Source organism: Chiloscyllium punctatum, chromosome 33, assembly GCF_047496795.1.
Source record: "Chiloscyllium punctatum isolate Juve2018m chromosome 33, sChiPun1.3, whole genome shotgun sequence".
NCBI lineage: Eukaryota > Metazoa > Chordata > Chondrichthyes > Orectolobiformes > Hemiscylliidae > Chiloscyllium > Chiloscyllium punctatum.
Window position 1 is genome coordinate 26,514,619 of NC_092771.1, and position 24,687 is coordinate 26,539,305.

Genomic DNA, 24,687 nt, shown 5'->3' on the forward strand with positions numbered 1-24,687 from the left:
TCTGGTTCATTGCAAAGCACTAGGTCCAGAATAGCCTGCTCTCTTGTGGGCTCCATGACTAGCTGTTCCAAAAAGCCATCCTGTAAGCATTCCATGAATTCCCTTTCTTTAGATCCACTAGCAACATTATTTACCCAGTCCACCTGCATATTGAAGTCACCCATGATCAATGTAACCTTGCCTTTCTGACATGCCTTCTCTATTTCCCGGTACATGTTGCGTCCCTGGTCCTGACCACTGTTAGGAGGTCTGTACACAACTCCAATTATGGTTTTTTTGCCTTTGTGGTTCCTCAATTCCACCCACACAGACTCCACATCATCCGACGCTATGTCATTCAATACCATAGATTTAATTTTGTTCTTAACTAACAAGGCAACCCCACCCCCTCTGCCCACCTCTCTGTCTTTTCGATAAGTCGAAAAACCATGGAGGTTTAACTGCCAGTCCTGACCCCCCTGTAACCAAGTCTCTGTGATGCCTACTACATCATAATCATTCACTATTATCTGTGCCATTAATTCATCGGCTTTGTTATGAATGCTACGAGCATTCAGGTAAAGTGCCTTAATGCTAACTTCCTTATTAGAGATGTTGTAAGTCATATGTCCTAAGTTATCCTTGCTTTTTTCTGCATTCTCAGTCTGCCTCAATTTTAAATCCGCCTGGAAACATGCTATCCTGCTGCTTATCTTTCCATTTACCTCCATACTCCCTGTCGCTTTCACTTTCCCTTGAAAGTCTACAAGCTGATTAGAACAAGGATGTAATGTTTGCAACTTTCCAGCCCTCCAGCACCACAGCCAAATCCAGATTCAAATTCAGAGAGGACAACTTTCAATGTATTAAAGAATACAATTCTAATTTAAACTAATTTACCCCAATACCTCACTGGCAGTGTAAAAACAGCTGCCGGAATTGCGCAAATACACCTGGATAAAAAAAGTGATAAAATTCTATGAAGACAGCTCTATCAGCTCTTTGACAACAAAGTGCCTAAGCTTGCACTGCTATACTGTGAGGCTTTGAGGCAGTGTGATAATAACATCAGTCAAATTGCAAAAAAGAAACTCAATTCCAGATCTACTAGTTGACTTGTAATTTTAATCCATGTTCTGATAGCATTAGCTTGGGGTTTTGAATTGCTAGTCCATTACACCACCAATTCTCCTATACTTTACTGCCCTTGTAGTACAGAATCTCCATAGACAGTTTTTATTAGTTCAGAACTGGTTCATAAAGATATCAAAATAACTTCCGTTTCAGGAGCTGAACTTCTGGAAAGTTTTGTAAGACAACCACACAATGCCTGCTGCCAGAATTACCTCATCTTTCCTGAAATATTGTACTTGAAGACAACATTTCCTGTTGCAGTGGCAAAATGTAGACATGTTCCTTTTTAAGAGAGCTGTTGCCCTGTTGATTCTAAAGGACAAAAAAAGTATAAATCCATGAGACAAGATTATGCTCAGTCAAACAATCAATGTGCCAGCACAAACTCAACAACATCACCTACATAAATAAATAAAATGGCCCAATTTTAACTCCCCAACTACCTGGTGGAAATGTGACCATGAAGCTGTTAAAATTAAAGACCCCTCTAAAATTTACCCCTCTAAAATTCCTCTATGCCCTGACTGTAATCTGTACTTTTGAGGTATCAACTGGGTCAATAGCAAGAAATCCTTCCTTAAGTAAACAATTTGGGCCCTGCTCACAGAGAGAAGAAAAAGAGAGGGAAAAAGTTCTTAGCTGAGCAAAGACAGAGAAAAAGAAGGAGAGAGAAAGAAGAAAGGGAGAGACAAAAAGAGATAATTTGAACTTGAAGTTGTGACTTAGTCAGCAAAATCAAGTTAACAGGATGGAGATTTAAAAGAGAAGTTAGTGATATGTACAAATATATCAAAACTCTGCCATATTTTGATGAAAAAGATGTTGAAGCCTTTTTTATTTCATTTGAAAAATCAGCTAGGCAGACAGCGTGATCTGAGGATTTATGGGTAATGCTAGTTCAGACTAAACTGGTAGGCAGAGCTAGTGAGGTATTTGCGGCACTGTCAGATGAATGGTCAAGAGATTATGAAGAGGTCAAACAGACTATTTTAAGTGCTTTTGAATTTGTACCAGAAGCATAATGACAGTGATTCAGAAACAAAAAGAAGGAACCAGGTCAGATTTTTGTTGGCTTTGAAAGAATTGAACATTGTCAGTTTGATACAGTAAAGATAGATAGGACCTATGAGACTTTAAGGGAGAATATTCTGCTGGAGGAGTTTAAAAACTCACTTCCAGCGATAGTAAGAATTCACGTGGAGGAATAGAAAGTTCAGGAAGTGAGAAGGGCAGCAGAATTAGCAGATGAACACATGTTGGTGCATAAGACAAGTTACCGGCCAGAATCTCATCCTGTGAGGGATAGAAGTTGGGAGAAGGGAAGATCCTATGCTACGAAACAAAGAGTAGAGAACACTGCTAAGAGTTTACCACAGGTTAAAGAAAAAGCCCAAGAGGGTGGAAAGGAGATGAAAGGCCTCAGGTGTTTCCACTGTGGTAAAGTGGGATACGTAAAGTCACAGTGCTGGTCGATAAAGATGCTGTGGAAAAAGACGTGGTAAAAGAAGCTAAGCCAGTGGCATTACTGAAAGTAGTAAAGGAAACCCCAAGAAGAGCCAAGGAGCTGCAGGTGAGTGCACAGCCTAGGCAGGGGCTGGGTATGGAGTTAGTACCTGATCTCTATAAAGAATTTGCCTCAGTGGGTAAAGTTTACTTAGAACAGGCGGAGAAGGGCAAGAAGTTATAATTTTGAGAGATACAGGATCTAACCAGTCGCTGATAGTAAGAGATTACCACTCTTTCTGATTTGTTACCTAAGAGTGGGGTAATTTGTGGGAGATAGGGACAGAAATGTAGCTTTCCCTTATGTAAGATGAGGTTGGAGTGCCAACTCAAGACTGGGGAAGTTACAATGGGAATGATTGACAGAGTGTCAGTTCCAGGAATCCAGTTTGTTCTTGGGAATGATTTGGCTGGATCCAAGGTGGAAGTGACACACCTTGCTGTGGAGAAGCCCAAAGATGACCAAGAAGCTGAAGAGTTAAAACCGAAATATCCTGGTATTTTCCCAGAGTGTGTAGGAACCAGATCCCACTATCATAAGTCACAGCACGAAGCAAAAGCTAAAGAGAAAGATGAAGGAATTGAGGTTCAGTTAGTGGATACCCTGTTTGATATAATGGTGCAGGAAAAACCTGAACAGGCCAGGCAGAAGTGTTTAGTCCTGAAAGGCTAAGAGACTTGCAACAGAAGGACAAGATGATAAAAGATATATATATGGATGCGTACTCTGAAAAGGAGGCAGATGATATTCCTGAAGGTTATTGTCTGAAAGATAGAGTTTTAAGATGGAAATGGAGACTACGGCAGGTTAGTCCAGAGGAGAAATGGGCCGAAGTGCACCAGACTGTGTTGCCGGTAGTCTACAGTCAGGAAGTGTTACTGGTAGCACATGAACTACCTGTAGGAGGTCACCTAGGGGTACAAAAGACTCAGGTTAAGGTACAAAAATATTTTTATAGGCCTGGAATGCACGAGGATTTGGTTAACTTTCGCCGTTCGTGTCATACATGCCAAATGGTAGGTAAACCACAAGCGGTAATACAACCAGCACCTTTGTTGCCACTCCCACATTTGAAGAACCTTTCATTCGGGTTATAATTGATTATGTAGGTCCTTTCCTGAGAATTAAAAGTGGGAACCCGTACTTGTTAAGCATAATGGATATGTCTACCAGATTTCCGGAGGCAATTCCATTACGGAGTATCAAGACACAAAGGGTGGTAGAGGAGTTAGTAGCTTTCTTCACGTGGTATGGTCTACCCAGAGAGATTCAGTTGGACCAGGGGTCAAACTTTACTGATAGGCTGTTTAAGGATCTTATGGATAGCTTAGGTATATAGCACTTCAAATCCGGTGCGTATCATCCTGAATCCCAGGGAGCTTTAGAAAGGTGGCATCAGACGTTGAAGACTATGTTCAGAGCGTACAGTCAGGATTACCCAAATGATTGGGATAAAGGTATCCCATTTGTATTATTTGCCATTAGAGATGCCCCAAACAAATCTACTCAGTTCACTCCCTTCGAGTTAATATTCAGGCTTGAAGTGAGAGGCCCTTGGAAATTAATTAAAGGGAAATTGACAGGGCCAAAGTCAGAGATCTCACACGTCGATTATGTATCGGAGGTGAGGGAGAGATTAAGTCGAGTAGGCAAGTTAGCTAAACAGCATCTAAAAAGAACACAGAATAGAATGAAGCAGGTGGCAGGTAAAAGCCCTGAGGCGCGGACGTTTTCCTGAGGGAGTGACAGGTCAGTACTAGAGAAACTGGTGTTATTACTGCCCTGCAGAGTGAGGAATCAAATACAGATGGTGTGGATTTTGATGTGCCTCAAATCAGGTTAAGAAATGAAGAAGTCCTTGAGGAGTGGGATAAGTTAGTAAGTCAAGAGCATAGAATGAAGTTTGTTACTACAGTATGAGGACATATGTAAGAATCAGATGTGGAGGACTAATGCTATTGTACATGAAATAGACATAGGGAATACTGCTCCGATAAAACAATATCCCTTTCAAAGCCAAACAGGTCCAGAAGGAGGTGGAGGCCATGCTCGATGAGGATATCATCGAACCGAACCAGACCGAGTGGAGTTCGTTGATTGTCTTATTTCCCAAACTGGACGGGACACAACAATTTTGTGTGGATTAACGGAAAGTCAATGCCATTACAAAATCAGACTCGTATCCAATTCTGAGATTGGAGCACTGTATCAAGAAGGTTGGACAAGCCAGTTACACCATCAAGTTGGACTTAATGCGGGGTTATGATGCAGAGCTGGGCTGAGGAGTGGCAGATGGAGTTCAACCCTGCCAAGTGTGAGGTTGTCCATTTTGGAAGAACAAATAAGAATGCGGAATACAGGGTTAATGGTAGGGTTCTTAGTCAGGTGGAGGAACAGAGGGATCTTGGGGTCTATGTACATAGATCTTTGAAAGTTGCCACTCAGGTGGATAGAGTTTGTAAGAAGGCCTATGGTGTATTATCGTTCATTAGCAGAGGAATTGAATTCAAGAGTCGTGAAGTGATGTTGCAGCTGTACAGGACTTTGGTTAGGCCACATTTGGAGTACTGTGTGCAGTTCTGGTCGCCTCACTTTAGGAAAGATGTGGAAGCTTTGGAGAGGGTGCAGAGAAGATTTACTAGGATGTTGCCTGGAATGGAGAATAGGTCGTACGAGGATAGGTTGAGAGTTCTCGGCCTTTTCTCGTTGGAACGGCGAAGGATGAGGGGTGACTTGATAGAGGTTTATAAGATGATCAGAGAAATAGATAGAGTAGACAGTCAGAAACTTTTTCCCCGGATACAACAAAGTGTTACAAGAGGACATAAATTTAAGGTGAAGGGTGGAAGGTATAGGGGAGATGTCAGGGGTGGGTTCTTTACCCAGAGAGTGGTGGGGGCATAGAATGCGCTGCCCGTGGGAGTGGTAGAGTCAGAATCATTGGCGACCTTTAAGCAGCATTTGGATAGGTACATGGATGGGTGCTTAATCTAGGATAGAAGTTCGGCACAACATCGTGGGCCGAAGGGCCTGTTCTGTGCTGTATTGTTCTATGTTCTATGTTCTATGTTCTATGTTACTGGCAGGTACCTTTACCAGAGACGGCAAAAGACACTTCTGCATTTATAACCCCAAATGGGCTATATCAATTTAAAGTGATGCCCTTTGGAATAAAGAACACACCTGCCACATTCCAAAGACTCATGAACAGAATTGTGGCTGGGATAACAAACTGTACAGTCTATTTGTATGATGTAGTGATCTTTAGTAAGTCCTGGAAAGATCACATGGTACAGTTGGCAAAGCTCTTTGAAAGACTGAGAGAAGCAAAACTGGTGATAAACTTAAATAAAGTGGAATTGACGAAAGCAGAGCTGACATTCTTGGGACATAACATGGTTGACTCCATGGAACGCAAAGACGAAGGTCATCGAGGAATTTCCGTGACCAACCTCGGAGAAAGAGATGCTTTGACTCTTAGGACTCAGCGGATTCTATCGGACATTTGTTCAAACTTCAGCAGTGTAGTGGCACCATTAACTGATTTGCTGAAGAAGAACACAAAGTTTCGGTGGACAGAACAATGCCAGGAGTCATTCAACCATTTGAAAGCAATATTAACCACCGCATCAGTTTTAACTGCACCAAGCTTTTCAAAACCATTCAAAGTTGCCACCTATTCTAGTGACATAAGAGTTGGAGCTGTACTGCTACAGGAAGATGATGATGGCATTGAACTGCCATGTGGTTACTTTTCGAAGAAACTCAACATCCACCAGAAGAAATACTCCACGATCGAAAAAGAACTATTAAGTTTGGTACTGGCCTTACAACCTTTTAATGTGTATGTCACGAACAATATGTTGAAGACAGTTGTGTACACAGATCACAATCCTCTAACATTCTTGGAACACTTTAAAGTCAAGAATATGAAACTACTTCATTGGAGTCTTATGTTACAGACTTTCAATTTACATATCATACATGGTGTGGGACATAAGAATGTAATTGCAGATGTGTTATCGCAGATTAAACTGATAAAGTATAGATAAGATACTTTTATTCAGTGTTATATATAGATGGAAGGAGGTAAATATGAACTTAGAGTAAAGTCATATGTATGTCATAAACATGTGGTTAAGGAAAAAAGAAATAAACCATCTTTTCATTATGACAGTTCATTTTATTTCTTACAAGGGGAAATGTTATGAAGGTGTGGAGAGACTGTAAAGAGAGTTGTAAAGCTAGCAAAACTGCCTGACACAGTACAAAGTGTTCTGAACAAGGTAATAATGTCACACATGGTTGTCACAAATAGAATAGATGGGTTGCCATGAGACAAAAACAAATTCAAATTCAGCCAAACAGTTTAAATTATGCCCCAACACAACAAACTCCAATCGAGTTTGAATTTAGTATTTTGATAATATTAAAACCAATGAAACAATCTGATGTTTTGGGGTATAAAACTGGACATTTTTGAACAGTTGAGAGAGAACTGCCAAAGACCAACAAATGTAGGCTGCTAGTTTAAGAGATCTCTGAAAGATACATGTCTGGGGAAGGAGTTTGCACAGCAAAACATTGAAACCAACCTGGAGAGAACCTACAGAGGAAAATCTACAGAGAAATCTCGGCAAAGCTGACTGGTTTTGAAACACGACGTTTTGTTTTTATCAGACTAGTACTGTAGAGTGGGAAGTAAAAGATAGGTTTAAGACAAAGGAGTTGTAAATAGTTGTTAGTTTTAATACTCTCTGTTGGACTTAAAGAATAAAGTTGTCAATTTTTACTTTAAATATTTACCTCTGGGATAGCTCTTTGCCTCTTGAATTTTAACAGATTAAAAATCTGAGTCTTTTCTGTGTTGCTGTCTTAAATTAGCAGAGGGGTTTACCCTGTTTTGTAACATTGAGCAATATGGAAGCTCCTTGTTGCCAGCAGCACAAGCTGAAATCACCAGCTACCCACTCTGACATGCACATCAACATTTCTCAAAGTATAGCTTGTTTGGCAAGATAGAAAGCAGGTTATGGCTATTAACAAAAATGATATCAGGGGTTGAAAATTTAAGCTATGGGGAAAGATTGGATAGGTAAAGATTGAACAGGACGATGAGGGGTTATTTAATCTCTGTGTACAAAATTATGAGGGGCTTCGAAAGTTAACCGATAAGGAAATCTTTTTACCTTAGCAAAGAGGTCAGATATTGGAGTTGCAGATTTTGGTTATTAATAGAAGGAGCTGAAAATGTGTTGCTGGAAAAGCACAGCAGGTCAGGCAGCATCCAAGGAACAGGAGAATCGACGTTTCGGGCATAAGCCCTTCTTCAGGCCTTCTCCTATTAATAGAAGGATTAGAGGGAATGTGAGGAAAACATTTTTCACCCAGAAAGTGGTGGATGCCTGGAATTTGCCCAATTTGATATTTGAAGAAACCTTTGACTCACTTAAAAAGAATTTGGATTTCTATCTGAAGCGTTGTATCCTGCAAGGCTACGGATCAGGTGTTTAAAAGTGGGATTAGAATGGGCAATTAGTTTGTTCTGCTGATGCAGACACAATGGGCTGAATGGCCTTTTTCTGTGCTGCAATTTTTCTATAGTACTATAAAAATGTTTTTGACAATTTTAGGACTGCTGGGTTTGATTGGCAGATGGGGTTTAATATTAATAAAAAACTCTGGTGTCCATTTTGATAGGAAGAATCGAAATGCAAATGAGCAAGACTTCAACAGTTATCTGTAAGAATAATAGGGTGGTAATGATAGGGGATTTTAACTTGGACTGGGACTGCCACAGTATTAAGGGTTTAGATGGAGAGTAACTTAAGTGTGTACAAGAAAATTTTCTGATTTGGTATGTGGATGTACCTACTAGAGAAGGTGCAAAACTTGACCTACTCTTGGGAAATAAGGCAGGGTAAGTGACTGAGGTGTCAGTGGGGGAGCACTTTGGGGCCACTGACCATAACTGTATTAGTTTTAAAATAGTGATGGAAAAGTACACACAGGATCTAAAAGTTCTGAATTGGAGGAAGGCCAATTTTGATGGTATTCGGCAAGAACTTTCAAAAGTTAATTGGGTGTGGATGTTTGCAGGTAAAGGGACGGTTAAAAAATGGGAAGACTTCATAACTGAGATAACAAGAGTCTAGAATCAGTGTGTTCCTATTAGGGTGATAGGCAAGGCTGGTAGGTGTGGGGAATGCTGACTGAAGAGAGACATTGAGGTTTTGGTCAAGAAAAAGAAGGAAGGATATGTCAGGTATAGGTAGCAGCGATCAAATGAATCCTTAGAAGAGTACAAAAGCAGTAGGAGTATACTTAAGAAGGAAATTAGGAGGGCAAAAAGGGGACATGAGATAGCTTGGGCAAATAGGGTTAAGGAGAAACCAAAGTGATTTTATAAATACATTAAGGGCAAAATGGTAACTTGGGAGAGAATAGGACCCTTCAAAGATCAGCAAGGCAGCCTATTATGGAACCGCAGGAGATGGGGGAAGATACTAAACAAGCATTTTGCATCAGTATTTACTGTGGAGAAGGACATGGAAGATACAGAATGTGGGGAAATAGATGGTGACATCTTGAAAAAGTCTCCATTACAGAGGAGGAAGAGCTGGATTCTTAAACTGCATAAAGGTGAATAAATCCCCAGGACCTGATCAGGTATATCCTAGAACTCTGTGGGAAGCTAGGGAAGTGATTGCTAGCCCCCTTGCTTAGACATTTGGATCATCAATAGTCACAGGTGAGGTGCCAGAAGACTGGAGGTTGGCCAGCATGGTGCCACTATTTGAGAAAGGTGGTTAGGAAAAGACAGGGAACGATAGACCAGTGAGCCTGACATCAGTGGTGGGCAAGTTGTTGGAGAAAATCCTGAGGGACAGGATTTGCATGTATTTGGATAGGCAAGGACTGATTAAGGATAGTCAACATGGCTTTGTGTATGGGAAATCATGTCTCACTAGCTTCATTGAGTTCTTTGAAGAAGTAACAAAGAGGATTGAATGAGGCCAGAGCGGTGGATGAGATCTATACGGTCTTCAGTAAGGCATTCAACAAGGTTCCCTATGGTAGACTGGTTAGCAAGGTTAGAGTTGAAGAGCGTGGTGCTGGAAAAGCGTGGCCGGCCAGGCAGCATCTGAGGAGCAAGAAAGTGGATGTTTCGAGCATAAGCTCTTCATCAAGAATGAGGGGGTGGCCCAAGGGGGTTGACAGATAAATGGGAGGGGGGGTAGAGTTGGAGGGGAAGATAACTGGGATTGCAATAGGTAGACGAAGGTGCAGGTGATGGTGATAGATTAGAGAGGAGGGTGGAGCGGATAGGTGGGAAGGAAGATGGACAGATAGGATGTTTGAAAAGGACAGAGACGAGTTGGAAGGGTGGATCTGGGATAAGGTGGGGTCGGGGGAATGAGGAAACTGGTGAAATCCACATTGATCCCGTGTGGTTGGAGTGTCCCAAGGCGGAAGATGAGGAGTTCTTCCTCCAGGTGTCAGGTGGCTAGAGTTTGGCAATGGAGGAGGCCCAGGACTTGCACATCCTTGGCAGAGTGGGAGGAGGAGTTCATGTGTTCAGCCACAGAGTGGTGGGGTTGCCTTGGCAGAACACTTTAACTCCCCCTCCCACTCTGCCAAGGACATGCAAGTCCTGGGCATACCCCTTCTACTGTCAAACTCTAGCCACCTGACGCCTGAAGGAAGAACACCTCATCTTCCCCCTTGGGACTCTCCAACCACACAGGATCAATGTGGATTTCATCAGTTTCCTCATTCCCCCTCACCCCACCTTATCCTACTGGTTCATCTTCCTCCCCACCTATCCGCTCCACCCTCCCCTCTGATCTATCACCTTCATCTACCTATCACGTTGCCAGTTACAACCCCATAACCCTCCCATATATCTCTCAGCCCCCTTGGGCCACCCTCTCATTTCTGATGGATAGGTTATGTTCGAAACTTCGACTCTCCTGCTCCTTGGATATTGCCTGACCAGCTGTGCTTTTCCAGCACCACTCTCTTCGACTCTGATCTCCAGCATCTGCAGTCCTCACTTTCTCCTTGTTAGCAAGGTTAGATCATATGAAATACAGGGAGAACTATCCATTTAGATACAGAACTGGCTCAAAGATAGAAGACAGAGGATGGTTGTAGATGGTTGCTTTTCAGACTGGAGGCCTGTGACCAGTGGTGTGCCACAAGGATCGGTGCTGGGTCCACTAATTTTCATCATTTATATAAAGGATTTGCATGTGAACATAGGAGGTATAGTTAGTAAGTTTGCCGATGATACCAAAATTGGAGGTGTAGTGGAGACCGCAGAAGGTTTACCTCAGATTACAACGGGCCAATGGGCTGAGGAGTGGTAGATGGAATTTAACTTAGATAAATGTGAGGTGCTGCATTATGGAAAGGCAAATCATGGCAGTACTTACACCCTTAATGGTAAGGTCCTGGAGAATGTTGCTAAACAAAGAGACCTGGGAGTGCAGGTTCATAGCTCCTTGAAAGTGGAGTAGCAGGTAGATAGGATAATGAAGAAGGTGTTTAATATGCTTTCCTTTATTGGTCAGAGCATTGAGTATAGGAGTTGGGACGTCATGTTATGGCTGCACAGGACATTGGTTAGGCCACTTTTGGAATATTGTGTGCAATTCTGTTGTCCCTTCGATAGGAAGGATGTTGTGAAATTTGCAAGTTTTCAGAAAAAATTCGCAAGGATGTTGTCAGGGTTGAAGGGTTTGAGCTATAGGGAGAGGCTGAATAGGCTGGGGCTGTTTCTCTGCAGCTTTGGAGCTGAAGGATGACTTATAGAGATTTATAAAATAATGAGGGGCATGGATAGGGTAAATAGACAAGGTATTTTCCCTGGGTTGGGGGAGTCCAGAACTAGAGGGCATACATTCAGGGTGAGAGGGGAAAGATTTAAAAGGGACCTTTGGGTCATCTTTTTCATGCAAAGTGTGGTGTGTGTACAGAATGAGCTGCCAGAGGAAGTGGTGGAGGTGGTACAATTACAACACTTAAAAGGCATCTGGATGATTACATGAATAGGAAGGGTTTAGAGGGAAATGGGCCAAGTGCTGGCAAATGTGACTAGATTAATTGAGGATATCTGGTCAGCATAGACAAGTTGGTCTGTTTTCGTGCTGTACACCTCTATGACTCTCTGACTCTAAAAACAGTGCAGCAAAGAGCATCCTGGTGTTCTTGTGCATGAAACTCAAAATATATCACGCAGATACAACAACAAATAAAGAAGGCAAATGGAATTTTGGCCATTATTGCTCAATAGTTAGAATTTTAAAACACTGAAGTCTTGTTACAGGTGTACAGGGTACTGTATTGGTGAAGCTGCATCTGGACTTCTACATACAGGGGGTTAGTCTGCTATAACATGCAGGTCGTTCAAGCGAATTCACTATAACATGATTCTAAAGTGCGAATGTTTAAAGCATGCATTGGTTATAACGCAATTCTGACCCCATTAGTTTAAATAGTGCTGCTATTATGCGATTTTCTTATAACACGGGATTGCATGAGAACGGAACTACTGTGTTATAGCAGAACTGGCTATACTATTTTGATACCCGTTCTTAAGGAAGCATCTACTACAATTGAAGGCTGTTCAAGGGAGATTCACCAGGCTGATGCTTGGGATGGACAATTTGATTTACCAAGAATGGCTTAACAAATAATGTCTTTATTCATTGGAATTTAGAGCATAAGACTGAGGAACAGAAGTAGGCCATTCGGCCCATCAAGTCTGTTCCACCATTCAATTACATAATGGCTGACCTAATAATCCTCAACATTTTCCTGCTGTTTTGTCCATAACCATTGATTTCCTTACAGGTTAAAAATATGTCTGCCTTAGCCTTGAATACACTTAATGACCCAGCCTCATCAGCAGTCTCTGGTAAAGAAGTCTTCAGCTTCATTATCCTCCAAGAGAAGAAATTCCTCCTCATCTCTGTCTTAAATGTGCAACGTCTTATTCTGAGATTCTGCCTTCCAGTCCTATACTCTCCCACAAAGGGAAACAACTTTTGCACATCTACCCTGTCAAGTCCACAAGGAATCTCATACATTTCAATAGGGTTCACTCCTGGTCTTCCATATTTCATGTCAAACCTAAGCAACCTCTTGTCAGTCCCTCCATACCTGGTATCAGTCTAATAAACCCTCTCTGGCCTACCTCCAGTATAGCTTTCCTTAGATAATGGGTTCAAATCAGTTGGAATTTTTCAAACTGTGGTCTGACTAATGCCTCGTATAGTTTTAGCAAAACCTCTCTTTTTTATATTTAAATGATATTCAATTCATTTATTAATAAAAGATAGAGAAGTACAGCACAGGAACAGGCCCTTCAGCCCACCGTGTCTGAGCCAACATGATGCTGTTCTAAACTAATGCCATCGTCCTGCATATGGTCAAATTCCTCTATTCCCTGCCTATTCATGTATCTATCTAAATGCCTTGTAAATTAACTGTTTTCCTTTTGATCTTCCTGCCACAGTGTAAAACCTCACATTTTACTGCATTATAATCCATCAGTCCATATAATTGTGGTCCCAGCAATTATTCCTACTGCACACCACTACTCAAAAGTTGCCATCCTGAAAATGCTCCCCTATCCCAACTCTTCGTCTCCTATTAGTTAGCCAATCATCTACCCATACTAACATACCATCTTCAACACCAAGTGTGGGACCTTAGAATATTTTCTGAAAATCCAAGTATAGAGTCAGTTCTCATATAATGTAATAGTTCCGTTCTCATGCAATCTCATGTTATACGAAAATCGCGCAATAGCTGCACCACTTAAACTAATAGGCCCGGAGTTACATTATAAGTAATAGAGATAAGGAAAGTTTGTTCTACTAACAACAGTCTAAATTCTTCAATCACATTAAAGCGAATTTGCATTGTAAATTTAGAATGATAGTCGAGTTTTCTATTCTAAAGATTGATGTACAGTATTCGTTCAACTCCTCAGTCATTTCCCAGTTACCCATTATTATTGTTAAAAATCACACAACACCAGGTTATAGTCCAGCAGGTTTAATTAGAAGCACATTAGCTTTTGGAGCGACGCTCCTTCATCGGGTGGATGAAGGAGCGTCGCTCCAAAAGCAGTGTGCTTCCAATTAAACCTGTTGGACTATAACCTGGTGTTGTGTGATTTTTAACAATAATAATGGGTAACTGGGAAATGACTGAGGAGTTGAACGAATACTGTACATCAATCTTTAGAATAGAAAACTCGACTATCATTCTAAATTTACAATGCAAATTCGCTTTAATGTGATTGAAGAATCGGGTGGATGAAGGAGCGTCGCTCCAAAAGCAGTGTGCTTCCAATTAAACCTGTTGGACTATAACCTGGTGTTGTGTGATTTTTAACTTTGTACACCCCAGTCCAACACCGGCATCTCCAAATCATGATTAACATTGCTGGTTTCCAAATTTTTTCCAATCTTCTAGCTAACCATTAATTTTTGCTACATTGTATGTTTTTTCTTTCCATCTGCTGTTATCCTTAACTTCTCTGGTTAACCATGGCTAGTTTACCCTTTCTTAGAATCTTTCTTCCTCACTTGAATATGTTGGTGCTGTGATCAATTAAATTTTTTCTTAAACGTTTGCCATTGTTCCTCAACTGCCTTGCTGCTAACTTCCTGCCCAGTCCACTCCAGCCAGCTCTGCACTCAATCCTTTGTAATTGTCCTTACTTAGTGTAGCACAGTTGTTTCTGACTCTAGTTTCTCCCTCTCAAACTGCACGCTAAATTCTATCATGTCATGGTTGCCATTTCAGAGGGGATCTTTTACTCTGATAAAATTTAGTAAACCTGCCTCAGATCCAAAATATCCTGATACCAGTGGATTCACCAAATATGGTTCCGGAAAACTATTGTGAATACATCCTATGAGTTCTTTTTGCCAATCTGACTACCCCAATCTTCATAAAGTTTAAACTCATCCGTGATTAATAAACTGCCTTTGTTATAGACCTTCATTATATCTTGATAGATTCTCTGTCCTACCATATACAGTATTTGCTTTTAGGGGTCTATTGACTACTCCTCCCAATGTTATCTTGCAAATTTCTTTAGTTTGGAAAAATGAGGGCTGATCTTATTGAAACATACAGGATTCAAAGGGAGCTTGACACAGTAGATGTTTCTGCTAGTGAGGGAACATTATAAGGTAATTACAGAATAAGACCATAAGACATAGAAGCAGAAGAAGACCATTCAGCCTATTTCTGGCATTTAATGAGATCATGGCTGATTTGATAATCCTCAACTGCACTTTCCTACTTTTTCTCCAAAACCCTTGAATCCCTTACAGGTTAAAATTCCATCTATCTCAGCCTTCAATATACCTGTAACAAGTCCACTGTCAGTTTGAGGTCTTAAGTTGAGAACTTAAGTTCCTGATAAGAGCTTATACCCAAAAAGTCAACTCTCCTGCTGTTCAGAAGTCTGCCTGACCTACTGTGCTTTTCCAGCGTCACACTTTTCAACAGCTATATAAATCTCAAGGTGAAAAACATTATTCAAGCAAACAAACCATTGAAAAATAAAAATGAAACGCTGTGTTTTAAAATTACCAGGGAGATTTCAGAAACATGAAACCTATCAAACTAGATTCCATGAGGAGTGGAAAACTCATATATTACCACTTCAGTCTTTTTTTTCCCCACCCAGGGCTTCCTCAGAAATGTGAGGACATACTTCCAAGAAAGAAAAATTAGGGTCTGGAAGAGATGTCGGAAACTAAATGGAAGTAGGGAACTAGTGAGCGTTATTGGAATAAAACTCTGACTAGAAAGGTATCTGCCTGGATTCTGTCTAACCAAATTTTAACCTGTGGTATTTCAATCAAAACCACTGCCTTGTTACAACACAGTGTCCTCACACTGTTTACAGTTTATGATTCCCTATTCATCATCAGCAGTATGGAATTCAATAGGTGAAGAGGAAAATGTTGTCCCTGGTTCTCCAAATAAAACCTCTGTGCAAAAATTGCAATTTGCTGGAGAACGGGGACTGACTGTACAGGTTTCGAGGTCCTCTACTGGGGATGCTATTATATGGAAAACATCAAAGTTGAGTAACGTTTCAGTCCCTGCCACAACAAGAGCTTAGCCTAAACAAAATCACAAATAGCATGCTCTATCATGACATCTTAGCTCCTGACCCTCGCTACAAAGTTAAACAAAGTCAGTGACACCTTTTCACTGGACTTGGAGCCAAGGCATTTCCATCACTGGCATCTCTTCCCATGCTTGGAGTTGCCAAATATCTGGACTTAGACACCTCTCATTCTTATCTATAAAATTATCTGTGGCACTATCTGCAGATTTAAGGGCAGTTTTCACATGTACAACACAGAGATCCACCTCTGGCCCATTATTTTCCAATGTGTTGTCACATGTGAGTCACGATGTTCAGCAGTTAAACATTTGGAAAGCTCATGTTAATATCATTGGCTCTCACACTGAGATTTCATCACTTGTTCGCTTCTCTCTTCTTGGCACTCAGGCTGTTCCATCTTTGATAGAGTTCTCATAGCCTAACCCCACCTCCACAACCCACATGCTGCCAACCCTGACTTAGTCTGTCAGCCACTGCAACAGTCACCCATGCCGCTGACACTTTTTTTCTCAACTATTCCAAGAAAACACTTCAAAGAAATTCTGAAGCTTTCCATGAAGCGCAGCAGCATTGACATTAAAACAGGTAGGTGCATGCTGCCAGTCATTCAAAATGGCAACAACCTGTACATTAAGCTGCATCACAGCTTGGGCCAAACTGATTTAATTATGAGGTAGAGCAACAGCAAAGAAAGAGAAGGAAACATATCCTGCATTCTATATTCCAATACCTCATGGGACATTCCGCATCATGTGTCCAAAAGATCTGCATTCCGAGATTCAACCTGTTTAATTGCATGAAGACCACTGCCAAAACCCACTATCTTTGCAGCTGTCATCTGTGAATCAAGGGATATTTAATTATGATATTTTATCCCTCAGAAAGTCTCATTTTCCTAACCTTGTTGCCCAATAACTCCAATGTAAAATTCTCACTACGCGGTGGTGGTGTTGGTGTATCCAGCTTGGAACTACATTGCCATCCCCTAACTGTTTCTGTCACTGTATCTACACCACAAAGACCTCAGTAGTTAAAGGGAGTTACCACTAATTAGGGATGTTTTGTAACAAACACTATCACTGTCAGCAACATCCAGGTGCTATGAACAAATAAAATTAAATTACTTGTGGAAGGTATTTCCTCTTAACAATGCTACTAGAAGTACGGAATACAGTTTAAGAAGAAAAGGTTTCTCTTTTTAGATGGTGATGAGAAAAAAGTCATCTTCTCTTTGGATTATTAATCCATGGAGTTCTCTTGCCCAGAGGGCAATAGAGACTGGATCACTGAATTTATTCAAAGCTGAGTTAGATGGATTTTTGATATACAGCAACTGACAGAATCAGTAGGGTTTATGGGTTCTCCTAGAGAAAAATTGGACAATATCGATGAGACATGTTTTGTTCTGGGGTAATGATGTGTAGGTCACTACTGCCCTCAGCACTTTTCAATCAAGGAGTTAGGCATCTAACTGAATTCTTACTCCAATAGGAGAAAACTGCTGGGATGAGGACAGGACTGGCCTCTGGAATTGGTGTGTCCACAGCTGAAAATACTCCCTATCGAGTTAGACCCAAGCTGTACCAGAAGCAAGGTTTCTGTAGCGCCCTGAGTCTGTGGAAGCAGCAAAAGACTTGGGAGCAGGTGTTATTAACCAAACATTGGACCATGATTAGAGTGCACAAGGGGTCTGTACAGACTGAAAGAGGTTCCACAGCAGTAGGAACTTGTATTTAATCTCATGCCATCGAAACACTCAATAAACAAGAACCAGCTGCTATTTTAAGCTTACAGGAACTGCTGTGTGTAGGAAATGGCACGTAGCCAGGAAGCAGAGAGCAGGAGAAGGCGGTTAATAACAAGGCACTGGATCCCCTCTCAAATCCACTAACCTTCATGTTACATGCTACCTGCAGTTTCCGCAACACCTCCTTGAATCCTTGCAATTAAAACCATGATTTCCAAATTTCAGAACCAGGCTGAAAAGCGATTCTGAGCTGACAGCACACATATGCCTGTCACCAACACACCCAGAGGCTGTTTGATGAATTACCCTCTCCTTCCCCATTCAGCATTTCCTGCATTCTCCTTATCTCATATCTGGGTATCGAAGCTGTTCAGGTTGGAGCTGTGCCCTGCTGCATCCCAGGGACGGATTTGCAAAGGCTCTGACTCCTCAGAGGACGCAGAATCCCACAGCTTTGGGGGAGGGAAGGCTGTAAGCTCCCAGCCATTATTCCTTAATGCCTTAACCTCACCTCGCCTCCTTCTACAACAGCAACAAAGACACCCCCACCTGCCCCCCTCCCCTTCCCTCCCACCCCGCAACCCCGGCCGCAATTTGCTTCGCATCTTCCGAAACCACCTCGGGTGCCGAAAGGACACCCACTCCTCTTTGCATTGCCGAGGAAAGTCTGCATTTTTACGGATGCACGAAGAATAATAAAACCTGCACCAGCCGGCGTTGCTCGTCAGCCACCTTCCCTTGCCGCATCACTTAAACCTATCGACTGACAAATCATTTCACTCTCTCATTTTTTTTCGGGGGGTGGGGGGGAGCGTGGTTTGCGGATCAGTTACCTTTTGTAGTCGCTGGAGAAGATTCCCCCGCTAGCAGGGTCGTGTCCATATTCGGGCTCCCCCAGGGACGAGCCTTTCTCGTCGTTGTAAGCGGGGCCGCTCGACATGGTGCTGAACGGACAGCGAGCTCGCTCTCTGGCTCACGAGGATCTGGCGCTCAACGGCCAACCAGCTGTGGGGGAGGGGAGGAGGAGGGAGGGGCGGGGCCACTCGCTGTCTTTGGTGGTCGAGGGGGGCCGGGAGAAAGCCGCTCGCTCTGACGTCAGAGATGGACGTGAGTCATCGGCCGGTCACGTGTTGGAGGGGAACCGCATGCTGAGGAAATGGCCCCCTCACTCCATCACTCCCCAGCAAGCGGAGGCACTGAATGTCATTGGGAGGCAGAGACCGAGACCGAGACCATCCCGACGTATGAGAAATACGTATGTTGACAGCTGAAACACCATGGTATCCAAGGTCGCGGGCCAGGTGTTGGAGAATGGGACCACGTGGTTGATGACCGGTATTGACATAGAGTCCTAGAGATGTACACCATGGAAACAGACCCTTCGGTCCAACCCGTCCATGCCGACCTGATATCCCAACCTAATCTAGTCCCACCTACCAGCACCAGGTCCATATCGCTCCAAACCCTTCCTATTCATATACCCATCCAAATGCTTTTTAAATGTTGCAATTGTACCAGCCTCCACCAGTTTCTTCCTGCGGCTGATGACTCTGACTTTTTGTTTTGAAGATGGACAGATTCTTGGGCCACATCGGGCTGACGGGTGAAAAATGGGGATGGGGCACAGGCAGAATTGTGGAGCTGAGGTGATAATCAGATCATCTGCCATTGTGGTGAAGTAGGCTTGTGCGGCTGAATGGCCTGCTTCTGCACTTCTTTGGCATCCAGCAGAACATTACTTTTCTGGTGACGACCTCCTCTTATTCCTCCATTCACTCACTTTTCCTTCATCTCTCACTGATTCTGTGAGGTGGGGGTCAGAGATCATACTTGAGAGAGAATCTTTCCTACTGATATTTTACAACTTCAGATGGTCCTCCCAAATTTAGCAGTGGGATCTGTAGGTTACGGAGATGTACATATTATAATGTTATACAATGGATAGACTCAGAAAGAGAGGAGATGTAGAGTCAGGGGTGATAACAAAGGTAGCCTACAACATCATTGGGAAGTGATGATAGGTCACATGATAACTAGAAGATGGTTCTCTCCATACAGCCTCATGGTGGAGGCAAAGGTTTGTCCTGTACATGGTAAGTACTAACTATGTTTGAATAAAAGTTAATGTTTGTTGACAACTGAGACTCCTGCAATCATTATCAATCCCACTCCTGGATACAACCAAAAAAATTGAGATGACTGATGTTCATGTATGTGGGTCCTGAATAATGGGTCATAACACATACCATGTCTGTGCCACATGTTTAATGGTGCAGGTTGAAAGATGAAGCACCAGCAGAACTGACCTGTTCTCCTTCGAACAGTGTCATAGCATATTTTTCATCCATCTGAAGGCAGGGGGTAACTTTGCTCAATAAAAGGATGTGTAACATACATCCCATGGACAGTAGCTTTCATGCCAAGACTTCATAGCCAGTCCACATAATCCAAAATACAGTTCAGTGAAAGTGAAATATTCTGCAGGGAGCTGCCTGTCCAATCACAGACCATTTCTCTCCTCAATTTGTTTTATTGAGGCTATCAGCAGTAAATGTGGAAGAGAATCATTGTTATCGGAGAGTAGCAAATAGTGCAAAGTTGAATGGCTTCAGGCAGCCTGAGGCCTTAACACAGGAGCTTACTGACAGTTTGTTCTATTGGGGACAATTGCGATTAGACAGTTTGAGGAAGAGGCTGAGGGAGGGAAGAGTGTGGAGAGGGAGGTGAATGGAAAAGATTGTCTGTTGTGTGGTTGAAGGAGGGAGGTGCCGAGAGAAACAAAGCTCTCATTCTCCGACACAAGCGAGAAGCCAATTCCCTAACGAACTATGAGAGTCAACATGGTGACACAGTACAAGCAAGCCATAAAGATTGCCAGTCACAGTAAGAGTGATACCCAGGAGCGCTGGACAAGCCAGAGAGGAACTGCAGTATTAATCTTCAAAAACCCCAGGCCATGGTTGGCATAGTTGTTAGTGTGATGCAAGAGCAGGAAATGCGGAGAGGGTGTCCCAACTTTCGGAAGTACAGATGACGGAAAGGCTTAGTTGTTTGGGAGTTGCGGCAGGTGAGAACCAATGAGAGAAGATGCTGAGAGTGGTAGACCTCGAGACTTGGAGGGAGGTGGGTGCAGTACCAGACTTAGAGGTAGCAGGGAGAAAATGGTGGCACGTACTCTTGCAGAATTCAGAAGATTATTCACTTTCCTGCAGAGAGGAGAGATAGAGAGAGAGAGAGAGAGAGAAACAGTGAAAAAGATACTGGGAGAAAGAGTCTATTCCTCCAGACTGTGGACACTGCACTGCTTGGGTGGCTATTTCAGACCAGGCTGGCAGTACCTGGTGCTGAAGTCCTGAGGAAAGAGGACATACCTCATCTCCACGATTCTGTCTACAAACCAGAATGCTAACTTCACTTTGTGAACCTTCTTTAGATTTGTGGTTGAGGGTCAAGGACAGGTCCTGGCAGTTCCTACGCTGAAATGATAGGTGCGGTTTAATTATGGTATAAATACCAGAACATCCCAGCATCAGTGAGCAGTTCCACTGCTGAGACTACAAAGTTATTAGAGAGCGGAGATGTAGAGGCAGCATGCATAATTAATTAAGTGAATGACAGAGAATTGCATGGGAAAAGTTACCAAGGCTGAGTGAGGGAAAAACTCCATAAGACTGTCTGAAATTGACACTTAGCCCAAAATGGGAAATATTGGTGTTTGTTCAGCGTTCATATTCTCACGAAAGAACAGTTAATTTAAAAGGCACGTAGCCAGACATATAAATCAGCAGGTAATAGAGGGATTTGACCATGTGCAGGCAGATGGGATTATTTTAGAATTAAAAATAACACACCAGGTTATAGTCCAACAGGTTTATTTGGAAGTACAAGCTTTCGAAGCGCTGCTCCTTTGTCAGGTAGTTAGTGGAGCAGCATAATAGGACACTGTCCTATGATCCTGCTTCATTAGCTACCTGACAGAGGTGCAGTGCTCCAAAAGCTTGTATTTCCAAATAAACCAGTTGGACTATAATCAGTGGAGGATGGGGGTGGTATTGTGTGATTTTTAACTTTGTCCACCCCAGTCCAACACTGGCACCTCCACATCTTAGTTTAGAATGGCATCATGGCCAGCATAGACATGGTTGGCCGAAGGTTGTCTTGTGCTGTACTGCTCTTTGTTATACCAGTGGCTTTCTCATTGTACTGCATCAGTTCACAGTGTTTTGTGCAGAAATGGAAATAGTGTGAGAAAATGTGGAGTTAGAGAAAGGCTATTGATTGTGTGATGATTTGGGAGTTGATGTGTGAATGGTTCAGGGAGTGATGTGGTGAGATGTACTGTTGAGTGGTGAGAGATTTCAAGTGTGCAGACAAAAATACCAGCCTAAGAAACTCTGCAATGTGAACAAACAGCTTCAAAAAAGTAAAGACTTGTATTTATATAGACTTTTCACAGATTAGCACATTCCAGTTTGCTTTACAGCTTATTAAGTGTTTCTGAAATGCTTTACTGTAGCAAATGCAGCAGCAAATCTGCACACAGTAAACTCTCACGAATAACCACAACATAGAACATAGAACAACGCAGCGCAGAACAGGCCCTTCAGCCCTCAATGTTGCACTGACCTGTGAACTAATCTAAGCCCATCCCCCTACACTATCCCATCATCATCCATATGCTTATCCAAGGACTATATAAATACCCCTAATGTAGCTGAGTTAACTACATTGGTGGGCAGGGCATTCCACGCCCTTACCACTCTCTGAGTAAAGAACCTGCCTCTGATGTCTGTCTTAAATCTATCACCTCTCAATTTGTAGCTATGCCCCCTTGTACAAGCCGACGTCATCATCCTAGAAGAAAGACTCACTGTCCACCCTATTTAATCCTCTGATCATCTTGTATGTCTCTATTAAATCTCCTCTTAGGCTTCTTCTCTCTGATGAGTATAGACCCAAGTCCCTCAGTCTTTCCTCATAAGACCTTCCCTCCAGACCAGGCAACATCCTGGCAAATATCCTCTGCATCTTTTCCAATGCTTCCACATTCCTTCCTATAATAGAGCGACCAGAACTGTACACAATATTCCAAGTGAAGCCACACTGGCATTTTATACAGTTGCAGCATGACATCACAGCTCTGGAACTCAATCCCTCTACTAATAAAACCTAAAGCATCGTATGCCTTCTTAACAGCACTATCAACCTGGGTGGCAACTTTCAGGGATCTATGTATATGGACACCAAGATCCCTCTGCACATCCACACTGTCAAGAATCTTTCCATTGACCCAGCATTCTGCCTCCCTGTTATTCTTTCCAAAGTGAATCGCTTTACCTCTCAGCCCAATTCTGCAGTTTATCCAAGACCCCTGCAACCTGCAACATTCTTCCATACTGTCCACCACTCCACCGACTTTAGCGTCATCTGCAAACTTACAAACCCATCCACCTATGCCTGCATCCAAGTCTTCTCCTCCACAATATTCTCCTTTTCCTGAGTGAAGACAGATGAGAAATATTTGTTTCGCACCTCTCAGATTTCCACAGAGTCTACACACAACTTCCCACTTCTGTCTTTGACTGGCGCTATTCCTATCCTAGTCATCCTTTTATTCCTCACATACCTATAGAGAGCTTTAGGGTTCTCCTTTATTCTACCTGCTAATGACTGCTCATGTCCCCTCCTTGCTCTTCTTAGCTAATCTGTAACTCTCCATTGCCTCATCTGAACCATCTTGTCTCAACATCACATAAGCCTCCCTCTTCCACTTAACAAGAGATACTTTTTCTTTAGTAAACCACGATTCCCTTCCCTTATCACTTCCTCCTTCCCTGACAGAGACATACCCATCGAGGGCACGCAATATCTATTCCTTAAACCAGCTCCCCATTTCAACTGTCCCCATTCCTTGTATTTTGCTATCCCTTTCTATCCCTCCTAAGTCTTGTCTGAATGCATTATAATTGTCTTTCTCCCATCTATAACTCTTGCTCTGTGGTGTGTACCTATCCCTTTCCATCACTAAATTAAACCTAACCAAATTATGGTCACGCTCACCAAAGTGCTCACCTACAACTAAATCAAAAACCTGGCCTGGTTCATTACGAAGTACCAGATCCAGTATGGTCTCCTCTGTTGTTGGCCCTTTGACGTACCGTGTCAGGAAATCCTCCTGCGCACATTGTACAAAAACTGATCCACCTGATGATTTATAGCAGATTTATAGCACTTCCAGTCAATATTAGGGAAGTTCAAGTCCCCCATAATGACTACCCTGTTCCTTTCACTCCTATCTAGAATTGTTAAATTAATTTAAAGATTTTAAATTTAAATTTAAACGTATCATCTGTTTTAGTGATAAATTTGGCTGAGGTAACCAAAGAGCACTTCCTGTGGTTTTCCTCTGAAGTACTGCCACAAGGTCCTTTCTGACCATCTGAGAGTGCAGATCAGATCTTAACCAAAAGACACATCCCTAAACCAGGGGCTGACCTGGACGACCATGGCTAGTGATTTGTTCAGATGGTACACATGGAACATAAAAGAGAGCCATTCTCCTATTAAAAGAAGGAAGATGTTATCAAGCCTTGGGAAGGAAAGGATGGACATCGCCCTACTGCAAGAGATGCTTCTAACTGATAAGGAACATCTGAAACTGCAGCGGGGGGGTTATGGCAGGGTATTCTTCTCCTCCTTCAGCTCTAAGAATAGAGGGGTGCCTATACTGGTAAGAAGGATCCTCCCTTTCCAGGTAACAAAGCAGATCCAGGACAAACATGGACAGTTTATCATTCTTAAAGCCCTAATACATGGAGAGGAGTATGGCATCTTGAATGTATATTGTCCCATGGTGAACCATCTTAAATTTCTAATTGATACAGTTGCTAAATTAATGAATCTTGGGGTGTGCCACACGATCATAGGAGGGGATTTTAATCACCTAACAGATCCCGAAGTTGACAGGGCGCCAAATGACCCGGCAGGTATGCCCGCACAATCTAAGCAGTTGGTGGACATGTGTGAAGAGTTGGGACTAGTGGACATGTGGAGGCATCTCCACCCTAATGGGAGAGACTTTACTTTCTACTCCAACCCATACAAGTGCCATAACGCAAGGTGACATTTTTTTAATGCCAAATGACAGTTTGGACT

General features: G+C 42.5%; 1 protein-coding gene across 5 annotated transcripts in view; it reads right to left on the bottom strand.

The window, feature by feature from the left end:
• Positions 1-18,554, bottom strand: part of ap3b2 (adaptor related protein complex 3 subunit beta 2) — a 232,821-nt gene extending 214,267 nt beyond the window's left edge. For 2 of the 5 annotated variants that reach the window (XM_072553206.1, XM_072553202.1), the window contains exon 1: positions 18,366-18,554. In XM_072553206.1, the coding sequence (XP_072409307.1) occupies positions 18,366-18,472 (107 nt within the window). In that variant the 5' untranslated portion in view covers positions 18,473-18,554. Of the gene's footprint in view, positions 1-1,325; positions 1,426-7,806; positions 7,823-16,515; positions 16,624-18,365 lie in introns of those variants that run through there. The other 3 variants (XM_072553204.1, XM_072553203.1, XM_072553205.1) reach the window with 3 other exon arrangements.
• Positions 18,555-24,687: the final 6,133 nt, after the last annotated feature.